This window comes from Oncorhynchus clarkii, chromosome 27, assembly GCF_045791955.1.
Source record: "Oncorhynchus clarkii lewisi isolate Uvic-CL-2024 chromosome 27, UVic_Ocla_1.0, whole genome shotgun sequence".
Lineage (NCBI taxonomy): Eukaryota > Metazoa > Chordata > Actinopteri > Salmoniformes > Salmonidae > Oncorhynchus > Oncorhynchus clarkii.
The window spans coordinates 42,073,386-42,089,531 of NC_092173.1; the positions used below are offsets into that span (position 1 = coordinate 42,073,386).

The following is a 16,146-nucleotide window of genomic DNA, read 5'->3' on the forward strand; positions in this document are numbered from 1 at the left end:
GTGTACGGTCTGGAGTGTGAAGTCACGAGTTCTGCTGGCTGGTTACTGTGTAAAGTTTACCCTACAAAGCCTATGTAAATTACAATCGCCAGAACGTTTATTATGATGAAGTTCAATCACCACATTTAATTATTTTACAGTTTGCTACAAATTGAGATATTTCATTAAATAATGATCCATTCTGACTACTGCATTTGTCGTCACACAGGACCATGTGCTGACACAGACCAATCACGGGCCGGCAGGCTACGAGGAAGCTCCATAGTTATTAAGGTTGACTCTCTCAGGCAGGATGAATACGACTACATCGACCATGATCCTTAGCGATTTTTCTGGTGCCATTCAGTACTTCTGGCTTCATGCACCATCTGGAGTTTTCCATAGGAATACCTGGATGACGTCAGCGCTATCACCATCTACTGGTTTTAATGTCCATGGGTAAAACACACAGGGAACAGTGTTATACATACAGAACAGCGCCACCTATAGGTCTGGAGGGATCCTTACACCATCTACTGTTTACAGCCTCTACCGTTTACAGCCTCTACCGTTTACAGCCTCTACCGTATACAGCCTCTACCGTTTACAGCCTCTACCGTTTACAGCCTCTACCGTTTACAGCCTCTACCGTCTACAGCCTCTACCGTTTACAGTCTACCATGTACAACCTCTACCGTTTACAGCCTCTACTGTCTACAGTCTCTACCGTCTACAGCCTCTACCGTATACAGCCTCTACCGTTTACAGCCTCTACCGTCTACAGCCTCTACCGTTTACAGTCTACCATGTACAACCTCTACCGTTTACAGCCTCTACCGTCTACAGTCTCTACCGTCTACAGCCTCTACCGTCTACAGACTCTACCGTCTACAGCCTCTACCGTCTACAGACTCTACCGTCTACAGCCTCTACAGTGTACAGTCTCTACCGTGTACAGCCTCTACCGCTTGCAGTCTCTGCAGTTTACAGCAGACAGACATACAAACCAAAGGAAATAGTGAATTCAAACATCCAGAACGCTCAGGATAGATAGCTCCTGTAACTGTCTGTCCATTCTCTCCCTGCGTAACGATACCTACCGTTTGCTAAACATAAACATAGATGCAAAGAGACGCACTCAACAGCAGACAGAGAGGACAAGAATAACTTTTACAGTGAAGTCTATCATGCATGTCCAAGGATGGTGTGTGTGTGTGTGTTTTGGGAGGAGTGGGTCACTCACTAGAGTCGTGGTGGCGTCCAGGGTAGACAATACGGAACACGTAGTCAGCTGCTGTCTGCTCCTCTCCCTCCTGATCTACCAGCCTGGCAGTCTGCTCCTCTCCCTCCTGATCTATCAGCCTGGCAGTGCTGGTCCTCTTCCTTAGTTTAGGAAACACCTTACCCTGGAATAAACACACACACACACACATGCACACACACATGCACACACACACACACACACACACGCACACACACACACGCACATATATAGGCGCATGCACGTACGCAAACACAGACACACACAGATAAATGCACACACACACACACACACACACACACACACACACACACACACACACACACACACACGCACACACACATGCACACACACACACACACACACACACGCACATATATAGGCGCATGCACGTACGCAAACACAGACACACACAGATAAATGCACACACACACACACACACACACACGTTTTACACTGTCACCGGATTCAGCAACAATTTATAGTTTACAGTATGTATAGTTGATTGTTGTAGTTACGGTTCTGTTGTTCTGGTAGCTCAGTTAGAAAGGTAGTGAATTTGATTCCTGGGACCACCCCTACGTATCGTGTACGCAACATGACTGACTGTAAGTGGCTTTGGATAAAAGTGTCTGCTGAGTGGAATATATTATATGTATAGTACCAGTCAAAAGTTTGGACCTACACACCTACTCATTCAAGGGTTGTTCTTAATTTTTACTATTTTCTACATTGTAGATTAATAGTGAAGACATCAAAACTATGAAATAACACATATGGAATCATGTAGTAACCAATAAAGCGTTAAAAGATTCTTCAAAGATGCCACCCTTTGCCTTGATGACAGCTTTGCACACTCTTGGCATTCTCTCAACCAGCTTCACGAGGGAGTCACCTGGAATGCATTTCAATTAACAGGTGTGCCTTGTTAAAAGTTAATTTGTGGAATTAATTTCCTTCTTAATTATTTGAGCCAATCAAATGTTTTGTGACAAAGTAGGGGTGGTACACAGAAGATAGTCCTATTTTGTAAAAGACCAAGTCCATATTATGACAAGAACAGCTCAAATAAGCAAAGAGAAATGACAGTCCATCATTACTTTAAGACATGAAGGTCAGTCAATATGGAAAATGTCAAGAACTTTGAAAGTTTATTCAAGTCGCTAAAACCATCAGGCGCTATGATGAAACTGGCTCTCGTGAGGACCGCCACAGGAAGACCTAGAGTTACCTCTGCTGCAGAGGATACGTTCATTAGAGTTACCAAACTCAGAAATTGCAGACCAAATAAATGGGTCACAGAGTTCAAGTAACAGACACATCTCAACATCAACTGTTCAGAGTAGACTGTGTGAATCAGGTCTTCATGGTTGATTTGCTACAAAGAAACCACTACTGAAGGACACCAATAAGAAGAAGAGACTTGCTTGGACCAATAAACACGAGCAATGGACATTAGACCGGTGGAAATCTGTCCTTTGGTCTGATGGGTCCAAATTTGAGATTTTTGGTTCCAACTGTCATGTCTTTGTGAGACGCAGAGTAGGTGAAAAGATGATCTCTGCATGTGTGGTTCCCTCCGTGAAGCATGGAGGAGGAGGTGTGATGGTGTGATGGATGCTTTGCTGGTGACACTGTCAGTGATTTATTTAGAATTCAAGGCACACTTAACCAGCATGGTTACCACAGCATTCTGCAGCGATATGCCATCCCATCTGATTTGCACTTAGTCCCACTATCATTTGTTTTTCAACAGGACAATGACCCAACACACCTCCAGGCTGTGTAAGGGCTATTTGACCAAAAAAGAGAGTGATTGAGTGTTGCATCAGATGACCTGGCCTCCACAATCACCTGACCTCAACCCAATTGAGATGGTTTGGGATGAGTTGGACCACAGAGTGAAGGAAAAGCAGCCAACAAGTGCTCAGCATATGGCCTCCACAATCCTTCAAAACTCCTTCAAGACTGTTGGAAAAGCATTCCAGGTGAAGCTGGTTGAGAGAATGCCAAGAGTGTGCAAAGCTGTCATCAATGCAAAGGGTGGAATCTTAATTGAAATGCTTTGAAGAATCTCAAATATAAAAAAATATATATTTTGATTTGTTTAACACTTTTTTGGTTACTACATGATTCCATATGTGTTATTTCATAGTTTTGATGTCTTCACTATTATTCTACAATGTAGAAAATAGTAAAAATAAAGAAAAACCCTTGAATGAGTAGGTGTGTCTAAACTTTTGACTGGTACTGTATATGTTTATATATATTATTATTATTATAGAGTGGCAGGCAGCCTAGCTGTTAAGAGGGTTGGGTCAGTAACCAAAAAGTTGCTGGTTCGAACCCCCGAGCCGACTAGGTGAAAAATCTGGCGATGTGCCCTTGAGCATAGCACTTAACACTAATAATAGCGTCTGCTAAAATGTCATTGTAAATATTATTATGGCCTTTTACCTCTCTGTGACCAGAGTGGTGTTGTATTTGTTCTGGGGTCAGTTCTTACAACACCACTACTTACCTTACCTCTCTGTTTATATGCTATTGTACTAGATCTGTTCTGAGGCCAGTGGTTAATAGCACACACCTTGCCTCTCTGGCTCCAGAGTGGAGGCTCCAGCTGACCGCGGGGAAGCAGGCCCGTCTCCAGGCAGGACAGAAAGGCCAAAAGGTGGCCGCCGGGAGGGAAGTGGAGGGGGGGGCGTTGGATACCATCCTGATTAACCAGCACCAACGTCCCACCACAGTCAGCTATTGGGGGAGAGAGGGAGGGGGATGGGGAGAGAGAGAAGGGGGAGACAGAAGTAGGAGGTAGAGAGAGGTAGAGAGAGAGATAGAGAAAGAGGGGGAGGTTGGAGAGAGAGAGAGAGAGAGAGGTAGATATGGAAAGAAAGGGTGTGAAAAGAGAGACAGACATTGAGACAAGCGGTAATGGGGGCGAGTGAAGGGGTGGGAGTCGCTAAGATAAATGAGGCGAAGTGAGCAGCTATATCCTCCTGCCTTCCACCCAGACCTGTTAAACCCTCATTTACTTAATAACCACCACCAGGAAATTAACACTTCCTCAAAACCACTGATCTATAGCTTAATGGACACGGTCATAAAACACACAGCCCTCCAATGGCAGCATCCCAAATAGCACTCTATTCCCTATGGAGCCCTGGTTAAATAGCACTCTATTCCATATGGAGCCCTGGTTAAATAGCACTCTATTCCCTATGGAACCCTGGTTAAATAGCACTCTATTCCCTATGGAGCCCTGGTTAAATAGCACTCTATTCCCTATGGAGCCCTGGTTAAATAGCACTCTATTCCCTATTGGGCCCTGGTTAAATAGCACTCTATTCCCTATGGAGCCCTGGTTAAATAGCACTCTATTCCCTATGGAGCCCTGGTTAAATAGCACTCTATTCCCTATTGGGCCCTGGTTAAATAGCACCCTGTTCCCTATGGGGCCCTGGTTAAATAGCACTCTATTCCCTATGGAACCCTGGTTAAATAGCACTCTATTCCCTATGGAGCCCTGGTTAAATAGCACTCTATTCCCTATGGGGCCCTGGTTAAATAGCACTCTATTCCCTATGGAGCCCTGGTTAAATAGCACTCTATTCCCTATGGAGCCCTGGTTAAATAGCACTCTATTCCCTATGGAGCCCTGGTTAAATAGCACTCTATTCCCTATGGAGCCCTGGTTAAATAGCACTCTATTCCCTATGGAGCCCTGGTTAAATAGCACTCTATTCCCTATTGGGCCCTGGTTAAATAGCACTCTATTCCCTATGGAGCCCTGGTTAAATAGCACCCTGGTCCTGGTTAAATAGCCACTACGTAGGGGATAGGGCGTCAACCCCTCCAACCCAGATAGACTGTAATAGTCTGTGTGTGTGTGTGTGTGTGTGTGTGTGTGTGTGTGTGTGTGTGTGTGTGTGTGTGTGTGTGTGTGTGTGTGTGTGTGTGTGTGGAGACTCACGTCGCTGGTGACAGTGAATGCACACGACCTGTCGCAAAGGCACGGTCAACGCATAGTCCCAATAGATACTAAGAGAGAGAGAGAGAGAGAGAGAGAGAGAGAAAGAGAGAGAGAGAAAGAGGAGAGAGAGAGAGAGAGAGAGAGAGAGAGAAAGAGGAGAGAGAGAGAGAGAGAGAGAGAGAGAGAGGAGAGAGAGAGAGAGAGAGAGAGAGAGAGAGAGAGAGAGAAGAGAGAGAGAGAGAGAGAGAGAGAGAGAGAGAAAGAGAGAGAGAGAGAGAGAGAGAGAGAGAGAGTGGAAGAAAAGTGAGTGAATTAAATGATTAAATTTTATGAAAAGGTAAACTAATCAAACAAAAACCCAATCCATTTGGACATGGGTAAGAGCTTGATCCAGGGTGTACTGGTAGTTGTTAGGGGGCGACACATTATACACAATGTATATACAGCAAGCATGTGAAGATGGATGCATCCGAAATGGTACCCCTTTCGAAAGTGCACTACTTTTGAGGGCTCTGGTCAAACGTAGCACACTTTATAAAGAATTGGCTGTATGTGCTCTGGTCAAAAGTAGTGCACTACATAGGGAATAGAATAGTCCCAGCCATTTGGGACTGTCACGTCTTGACCATAGAGAGCCCTTATTTTCTATGGTAGAGTAGATCAGGACGTGACTGGGGGTTTAGTCTAGTTTATTATTTCTATGTGGGGTTCTAGTTTTGTTTTTCTATGTTGGTGATTTTGTATGATTCCCAATTAAGAGGCAGCTGGTAATCGTCGTCTCTAATTAGGGATCATATTTAGGTAGCTTTGTTCCACCTGTGCTTTGTGGGATATTGTTTATGGGTAGTTGAATGTCAGCACTCCATTGTCGTCACGGTTTCGTTGTTGTTTTGTGTGTTTCAGTAAATAAAGACGTGGAATCCAGATCACGCTGCACGTTGGTCCAAACGATGGTGACGGGGACTGAGACTGGGCCCCTGTGCCTTACCACTGTGTACCTACCTCTTCTCCAGGTCACTGTCCTCCAGGGTTAGGGTTAGTATATATTTTGCTGACACAGTAAATATATGAATTTGTCTAGAGAATTACCCCTGCTGAGGGCGCTGCAGGACATTTTTTCACATTTTCACTTGTTTACGCTCTGTAAGAAATATATATAGTTCATTCAACTAATAATTATTTAGTAGCCTTTTTTTAGTTTGCTTAACCTTTCAGTGAAAGTGTTACCTGAACTTAAAAAACCTTAGCTAGCCAAATCTTAGCTCCGACTTGAGAAAACTTTGCCAAAAATGTGTTTAGGGACACCCACAAACACAGTGCATTTAACATACAATGTTTTAAACATACTTATTTAGTTGAATCAACTAGATTTTTTTTTTTTTACAGTATGTGCATGTTTGTTTATGTCCGGCTGGAGCCACTTAGCTTAGCACAACGATCTCGATCAGCACAGCCTGAGGTCTCAGCCAATCAGCTGGTGCCCTCTCGGCCCCACACTGTGAACATGAGCGGATCATGCACCCTCTGATTGGCTAAGAATGCCGATGCATGTTCGCTCTTGCTTCCACATAAATAGAACCCAGTCTCAAACTGGGTTGAATTCCAGTGCAAATCAGAGGAGGATTTACGGCAGTGTGTTCACGGAGTGTGTGGGTAAAAGTGTAGTGGTTATGACTGAGATGTGTGTGTGTGTGTGTGTGTGTGTTTGAGTGCGTGTTTGCGTGTGTTTGTGTGCGTGTGTGTCTACGTGCGTGTGTGTGTGTGCGTGTGCGTGTGTGCATGTGCGCGTGTGTGTGTGTGTGCGTGTGTGTGCGTGCGCGTGTGTGTGTGCGCGTGTTTGTGTGCGTATGTGCATGCGTGTGTGTGCGTGTGTGTGTGCATGCGTGTGTGTGTGTGTGCGTGTGCGTGTGCGTGTGTGTGTACTATTACTGTTAGTAGTAGTTTGCTAGTATTGTTTCCTGTAATGTTATTACTGAGTTGTTCAGGTAACATGTTATGTCCTTTGTTCTATTCCTCCTTCCCATTGGTCGTCATTACACCAATACATTCCTCTATATACATGTTATTAGATTGCATTCATTGAATTATCTCTTTCTCTTGCAGACCGTTTACATCATCATTACTCCTGCTTGTTGGGGGGGGGCAGGTAGCCTAGTGGTTAGAGCGTTGGGCCAGTAACCAGCAGGTAGCCTAGTGGTTAGAGCGTTGGGCCAGTAACCAGCAGGTAGCCTAGTGGTTAGAGCGTTGGGCCAGTAACCAGCAGGTAGTCTAGTGGTTAGAGCGTTGGGCCAGTAACCAGCAGGTAGCCTAGTGGTTAGAGCGTTGGGCCAGTAACCAGCAGGTAGCCTAGTGGTTAGAGCGTTGGGCCAGTAACCAGCAGGTAGCCTAGTGGTTAGAGCGTTGGGCCAGTAACCAGCAGGTAGCCTAGTGGTTAGAGCGTTGGGCCAGTAACCAGCAGGTAGTCTAGTGGTTAGAGCGTTGGGCCAGTCAACGGAAAATGTTGCTGGATCAAATCTCAGAGCTGACAAGATTTTAAAAAATCTGTCGCTCTGCCGCTGAACAAGGCAGTTAAACCAACTCTTCCCGGGTAGACTTTCATTGTAAATAATTTGTTCTTCACTGACTTGCCTAGTTAAATAAAGGTTAAATAAGATAAAAAAAAATGTTTAAATGGTGAGGTTGTCTTAAAGGGGAATGATTTAGAACGCCAGCTAATTGTAACTGTACATAGATTTACTTCCTAAAGTGTTTCCATTCCCCTTTAACTCTCTGACAGGGAAATGTGTTCAGTGGGTAACAGACCAGTTAAATAGGAGGGTCTACCACCTCACAATATGTTTCTATGTCCTGCAGGGCTGAACCTACCTCTTCTCCAGGTCACAGTCCCCCAGGGTGCCGTTGATGAGCTGGTTAGGGGTCCACTTCAGAGTGAGGTTGTCCCCTGACTGGTGAAGGGACAGGTACCCCCGCAACACCTCCATCTCTTTCTTCTATGGGGGGGGGGGGGGGGGGGGGGGGGGGGGGCAAAGAGCTCTATTTTCATGTCATCTGATCATAGCACCGGTTCCATTCTAAGTAACAATGCTGTTTATCAAACTTCAGGCGGTGCTACGGTCAAATTAAAAATAAAGCTCTTGGCCAGGCACACCAGTGGTTGGTTTAGCATTGAAAAACAGAAGCATATGCAGAAATGTCCCTCATCCCTACGGTAAAATATGGTAGTGAATATTATGATGTCACGGAGCTAGTTTCTTCTACTGGTCCTGGAGCCTGTGTTAAGGTCAAGGCCATCGTGGACTTTACCCAGTACCAGGACGTTTTAGTCAAAAGCCTGGTTTCCTCTACCAGGAGGCTGACACTTGGACGCAAATGGGTCTTCCAGCAAGACAAAGACCCCAATACACTAATCAAAATCAACAAAGAAATTGTTAATTGAGTCCATAAGAACAGACGAAGGTTATCAAGCATCTGGAAGGATTCTGTGGATTCTTAGAATGGTCTAAGATCCCTCCCAATCTTATAAGTATTGAAGTATTGAAAACAATGGAGAGCACTGGAGTATGGAAAACGGGATGGTGCTGAAATATTGAAAACAGGGATGGGTGCTGGAGAATTGAAAACGAGAGGCTACTGGAGTATTGAAAGCAGGGGAGGGTGCTAGAGTATTGAAAATAGGGGAGGGTGCTGGAGTTTGAAAACAGGGGGAGGCTGGAATATTGAAAACGAGAGGCTACTGGAGTATTGAAAGCAGGGGAGGGTGCTAGAGTATTGAAAACGGGGGAGGATGCTACATAATTGAAAACAGGGGAAAGTACTGGATTATTGAAAACGGGGGAGGATGCTACATAATTGAAAACAGGGGAAAGTACTGGATTATTGAAAACAGGGGGAGGGTGCTGGAATATTGAAAACAGGGAAGGGTGCTTGAGTATTGAAAACAGGGGTGAGTGCTGGATTATTGAAAACAGGGAAGGGTGCTGGAATATTGAAAACGGGATGGTGCTGTAATATTGAAAACAGGGGAGGGTACTGGATAATTGACAATGGGAGGATGCTACAGAATTGAAAACAGGGAAGGGTGCTGGAGTATTTAAAACAGGAGAAGGTACTGGAATATTGAAAACGTGAGGGTGCTGGAGGATTGAAAACATAGGAGGGTAGTGGAGTATTGAAAACAGGGGAGGGTAATGTAGAATTGAAAGAAGGGCTGGGTGCTGGAATATTGAAAACGTGAGGGTGCTGGAGAATTGAAAACAGAGGAGGGTCCTGGAGTATTGAAAATGGGGGAGGGTGATGGAGTATTAAAAACAGGGGAGGGTGTTGGAATATTGAAAATGGGAGGGTGCTGGAGTATTGAAAGCAGGGCAGGGTGCTGGATTATTGCAAACAGGGGAGGGTAATGTAGAATTGAAAGAAGGGCTGGGTGCTGGAATATTGAAAACAGGGATCGATGCTGGAGTATTGAAAATGGGAGGGTGCTGTAAAATTGAAAGCAGGGCTGGGTGCTGTAGAATTGAAAGCAGGGCTGGGTGCTGGAATATTGAAAACGGGAGGGTCCTGGAGTTTTGAAAACAGGGGATGGTGATGGAGTATTGAAAACTGGGGAGGGCGCTAGAGTATTGAAAACGGGAGGGTCCTGGAGTTTTGAAAACAGGGGATGGTGATGGAGTATTAACAGGGGAGAGTGCTGGAGTATTGAAAACAGGGTAGACTACTGGAGAATTGAAAATTGAAAACGGAGGAGGGTGCTGGAGAATTGTAAACAGGGGAGGGTGCTGGAGTATTGAAAACAGGGATGGGTGCTGGAGAATTGAAAATGAGAGGGTACTGGAGTATTGAAAGCAGGGGAGGGTGCTAGAGTATTGGAAATGGGGGAGGGTGATGGAGTATTGAAAACAGGGGAGCTGGAATATTGAAAACGAGGGAGGGTCCTGGATTATTGAAAACGAGGGAGGGTGCTGAAGTATTAAAAATGGGAGGGTGCTGGAGAATTAAAAACAGGGGAGGGTGGTAGAATATTGAAAACAGAGAAGGGAGCTGGAGTGTTGAAAACAAGGGAGGGTGCTAGAGTATTAACAGGGGAGAGTGCTGGAGAATTGTAAACAGGGGAGGGTGCTAGAGTATTAACAGGGGAGAGTGCTGGAGAATTGTAAACAGGGGAGAGTGCTGGAGTATTGTAAACAGGGGAGGGTGCTGGAGTATTAATTTTCGTCAAAAACAACGTTAAATTGAGGTAGTGCTTTTTGATTTGACGGTCCACACATTCACAATTAGACCCACTGATGTGTTTTCTACGCTCGCTAGGCAGGTTTGATCAAGGCTTTCTATTGGAGAAGCAGTTTCTGCCTATTTTCACACTGTATTGTGTTTCATAGAGGAGCCGTTATACAATTCCACAAACAGACGCGTTCCAGCAAGTATATCTCACTTGTCACCCACAAAGCCAATTCCTCCTTTGGCCGCCTCTCCTTCCAGTTCTCTGCTGCCAATGACTGGATCGAACTACAAAAATCTCTGAAACTGGAAACACTTATCTCCCTCACTAGCTTTAAGCACCAGCTATCAGAGTAGCTCACAGATCACTACACCTGTACATAGCCCATCTATAAATAGCCCAAACAACTACCTCTTCCCCTACTGTATTTATTTATTTATTTTGCTCCTTTGCAACCCGTCTTTCTACTTTGCACAGTCATCTACTGTCAAATCTACCATTCCAGTGTTTTAATTGCTATATTGTATTTACTTCATCACCATGGCCTATTTATTGCCTTTACCTCCCTTATCTCACCTCATTTGCTCATATTGTATATAGACTTATTTTTCTACTGTATTATTGACAGTATGTTTGTTTTACTCCATGTGTAACTCTGTGTTGTTGAATGTGTCGAACTGCTTTGCTTTATCTTGGCCAGCTCGCAGTTGTAAATGACAACTTGTTCTCAACTTGCCTACCTGTTTAAATGAAATAAAAATAAATAAAATAAAATATAGGGAGGAGACAAACAGACTGGATTATATAGGGAGGAGACAAACAGACTGGATTATATAGGGAGGAGACAAACAGACTGGATTATTTAGGGAGGAGACAAACAGACTGGATTATATAGGGAGGAGACAAACAGACTGGATTATATAGGGAGGAGACAAACAGACTGGATTATATAGGGAGGAGACAAACAGACTGGATTATATAGGGAGGAGACAAACAGACTGGATTATTTAGGGAGGAGACAAACAGACTGGATTATTTAGGGAGGAGACAAACAGACTGGATTATTTTGGGAGGAGACAAACATACTGGATTATTTAGGGAGGAGGCAAACAGACTGGATTATATAGGGAGGAGACAAACAGACTGGATTATTTAGGGAGGAGACAAACAGACTGGATTATTTAGGGAGGAGACAAACAGACTGGATTATTTTGGGAGGAGACAAACAGACTGGATTATTTAGGGAGGAGGCAAACAGACTGGATTATATAGGGAGGAGACAAACAGACTGGATTATATAGGGAGGAGACAAACAGACTGGATTATATAGGGAGGAGACAAACAGACTGGATTATTTAGGGAGGAGACAAACAGACTGGATTATTTAGGGAGGAGACAAACAGACTGGATTATTTTGGGAGGAGACAAACAGACTGGATTATTTAGGGAGGAGGCAAACAGACTGGATTATTTAGGGAGGAGACAAACAGACTGGATTATATAGGGAGGAGACAAACAGACTGGATTATATAGGGAGGAGACAAACAGACTGGATTATATAGGGGGGAGACAAACAGACTGGATTATATAGGGGGGAGACAAACAGACTGGATTGTATAGGGAGGAGACAAACAGACTGGATTATATCGGGAGCAACGTTTATTTACCAACTACCCCAACGCTTTACTGACCATCCCTGAGGTCAGTTAATCAATCAATCAAATGTATTTTATGAAGCCCTTTAAAACATCAGCACTTGACTTGTCACAAAGAGCTTCACAGAAACCCAGCCTAAAATCCCAAAGAGTAAGCAAAGCAGAAGTAGAAGCACAGTGGCTGGGAAACACTCCCTAGAAGCCACTTTAAACTATGCCACTTTGTTTACATACCCTACATTACTCATCTCATATGTACAGTGCCTTGCGAAAGTATTCGGCCCCCTTGAACTTTGCGACCTTTTGCCACATTTCAGGCTTCAAACATATTTTTTGTGAAGAATCAACAACAAGTGGGACACAATCATGAAGTGGAACGACATTTATTGGATATTTCAAACTTTTTTAACAAATCAAAAACTGAAAAATTGGGCGTGCAAAATTATTCAGCCCCCTTAAGTTAATACTTTGTAGCGCCACCTTTTGCTGCGATTACAGCTGTAAGTCGCTTGGGGTATGTCTCTATCAGTTTTGCACATCGAGAGACTGACATTTTTTTCCCATTCCTCCTTGCAAAACAGCTCGAGCTCAGTGAGGTTGGATGGAGAGCATTTGTGAACAGCAGTTTTCAGTTCTTTCCACAGATTCTCGATTGGATTCAGGTCTGGACTTTGACTTGGCCATTCTAACACCTGGATATGTTTTTTTTTTAACCATTCCATTGTAGATTTTGCTTTATGTTTTGGATCATTGTCTTGTTGGAAGACAAATCTCCGTCCCAGTCTCAGGTCTTTTGCAGACTCCATCAGGTTTTCTTCCAGAATGGTCCTGTATTTGGCTCCATCCATCTTCCCATCAATTTTTACCATCTTCCCTGTCCCTGCTGTAGAAAAGCTGGCCCAAACCATGATGCTGCCACCACCATGTTTGACAGTGGGGATGGTGTGTACAGCTGTGTTGCTTTTATGCCAAACATAACGTTTTGCATTGTTGCCAAAAAGTTACATTTTGGTTTCATCTGACCAGAGCATCTTCTTCCACATGTTTGGTGTGTCTCCCAGGTGGCTTGTGGCAAACTTTAAACAACACTTTTTATGGATATCTTTAAGAAATGGCTTTCTTCTTGCCACTCTTCCATAAAGGCCAGATTTGTGCAATATACTGATAGACTGATTGTTGTCCTATGGACAGAGTCTCCCACCTCAGCTGTAGATCTCTGCAGTTCATCCAGAGTGATCATGGGCCTCTTGGCTGCATCTCTGATCAGTCTTCTCCTTGTATGAGCTGAAAGTTTAGAGGGACGGCTAGGTCTTGGTAGATTTGCAGTGGTCTGATACTCCTTCCATTTCAATATTATCGCTTGCACAGTGCTCCTTGGGATGTTTAAAGCTTGGGAAATCTTTTTGTATCCAAATCCGGCTTTAAACTGCTTCACAACAGTATCTCGGACCTGCCTGGTGTGTTCCTTGTTCTTCATGATGCTCTCTGCGCTTTTAACGGACCTCTGAGACAATCACAGTGCAGGTGCATTTATACGGAGACTTGATTACACACAGGTGGATTGTATTTATCATCATTAGTCATTTAGGTCAACATTGGATCATTCAGAGATCCTCACTGAACTTCTGGAGAGAGTTTGCTGCACTGAAAGTAAAGGGGCTGAATAATTTAGCACGGCCAATTTTTCAGTTTTTGATTTGTTAAAAAAGTTTGAAATATCCAATAAATGTCGTTCCACTTCATGATTGTGTCCCACTTGTTGTTGATTCTTCACAAAAAAATACAGTTTTATATCTTTATGTTTGAAGCCTGAAATGTGGCAAAAGGTCGCAAAGTTCAAGGGGGCCGAATACTTTCGCAAGGCACTGTATATACTGTACTCTGTAGCATCTACTGCATCTTGCCTATGCCGTTCTGTACCATCACTCATTCATATATCTTTATGTACATATTCTTTATCCCTTTACACTTGCGTGTATAAAGTAGTAGTTTTGGAATTGTTAGGTTAGATTACTCGTTGGTTATTACTACATTGTCGGAACTAGAAGCACAAGCATTTCCTAACACTCGCATTAACATCTGCTAACCATGTGTATGTGACAAATAAAATGAGATTAGCTTTGATTCGAAGGCATGAACCTACTGCAGAAAGAAACTTAGAGAGGAAGCCGGCTCAGAGAGGTGGCTGATCCTCTTCTTGCCTGAACTAAAATAATGTCTACAGTACAACAATAATACCACTACATGTTACAGTAGGAAAACTCTGTGTCGTCTTACCGGTTGGACCAGGACGTTGTTTTTGCCGTAGAGCAGGTGAGTACGGGAGTTCTGGTGAAGAGATTCCACGTATTCCCGTGCAGACGCCGCAAACTTATCCTCGGACATGCTGACGCTGGACTGTCTCTTCCGGATCTGGGAAACAGGCCAGGAGAAAGGTCTACGTTATTGAGAATTGAAACAGGCCAGGAGAAAGGTCTACGTTATTGAGAATTGAAACAGGCCAGGAGAAAGGTCTATGTTATTGAGAATTGAAACAGGCCAGGAAGAAAGGTCTACGTTATTGAGTATTGAAACAGGCTAGACACACTACACTACATAGAGACCCCACAACACTACATAAAGAGAGACACTACAACACTACATAAAGAGAGACACTACAACACTACATAGAGACTCCACAACACTACATAAAGAGAGACACTACAACACTACATAGAAACTCCACAACACTACATAAAGAGAGACACTACATAGAGACTCCACAACACTACATAAAGAGAGACACTACATAGAGACTACACAACACTACATAAAGAGAGACACTACAACACTACATAGAGAGAGACACTACATAGAGACTCCACAACACTACATAAAGAGAGACACTACATAGAGACTCCACAACACTACATAAAGAGAGATTCCACAACATGACAACAACACTACATAGAGACTCCACAACACTACATAAAGAGAGATTCCACAACATGACAACAACACTACATAGAGACTCCACAACACTACATAAAGAGAGATTCCACAACATGACAACAACACTACATAGAGACTCCACAACACTACATAAAGAGATTCCACAACATGACAACAACACTACATAGAGACTCCACAACACTACATAAAGAGAGACACTACATAGAGACTTCACAACACTTCATAAAGAGAGATTCCACAACATGACAACAACACTACATAGAGACTCCACAACACTACATAAAGAGAGATTCCACAATATGACAACAACACTACATAGAGACTCCACAACACTACATAAAGAGAGACACTACATAGAGACTCCACAACACTACATAAAGAGATATTCCACAACATGACAACAACACTACATAGAGACTCCACAACACTACATAAAGAGAGATTCCACAACATGACAACAACACTACATAGAGACTCCACAACACTACATAAAGCGAGATTCCACAACATGACAACAACACTACATAGAGACTCCACAACACTACATAAAGAGAGATTCCACAACATGACAACAACACTACATAGAGACTCCACAACACTAAATAAAGAGAGATTCCACAACATGACAACAACACTACATAGAGACTCCACAACACTACATAAAGAGAGATTCCACAACATGACAACAACACTACATAGAGACTCCACAACACTACATAAAGAGAGATTCCACAACATGACAACAACACTACATAGAGACTCCACAACACTACATAGAGAGAGACACTACATAGAGACTCCACAACACTACATAAAGAGAGATTCCACAACATGACAACAGCACTACATGGTAGCAGCACAAACATTGTTGGGCATAAACAACTTCACAAAAGACAAAATGGTAGAGACAAAACACATCACGCGATGCAGTCACAAGTGTCAGTAAAAGTGTCTATGATTGAGTCTTTGAATGTAGAAATAAAACTGTCCAGTTTGAGTGTTTATTGCAGCTAGCTGAAAAGAGGAGCAACCCAGGGAAGTGTGTGGGGACCTTTAACAGAATGTGACTGGTACAGTAGTGCACTATATACGGAATACTGTGTCATTAGATACG

The 16,146-nt window shown here is 43.5% G+C and overlaps 1 protein-coding gene across 1 annotated transcript in view; it reads right to left on the reverse strand.

Annotated features, from left to right (window-relative positions):
• The window catches only part of LOC139386206 (small G protein signaling modulator 2), a 225,032-nt gene that overhangs the window by 64,873 nt on the left and 144,013 nt on the right, over window positions 1-16,146 (reverse strand). The window contains exons 7-11 of the mRNA XM_071131685.1: window positions 14,358-14,492; window positions 8,076-8,200; window positions 5,211-5,278; window positions 3,828-3,991; window positions 1,223-1,385 (exon numbers count right to left, since the gene is read on the reverse strand). Coding sequence (XP_070987786.1) covers window positions 1,223-1,385; window positions 3,828-3,991; window positions 5,211-5,278; window positions 8,076-8,200; window positions 14,358-14,492 — 655 coding nt within the window. The remainder of the gene's footprint in view (window positions 1-1,222; window positions 1,386-3,827; window positions 3,992-5,210; window positions 5,279-8,075; window positions 8,201-14,357; window positions 14,493-16,146) is intronic.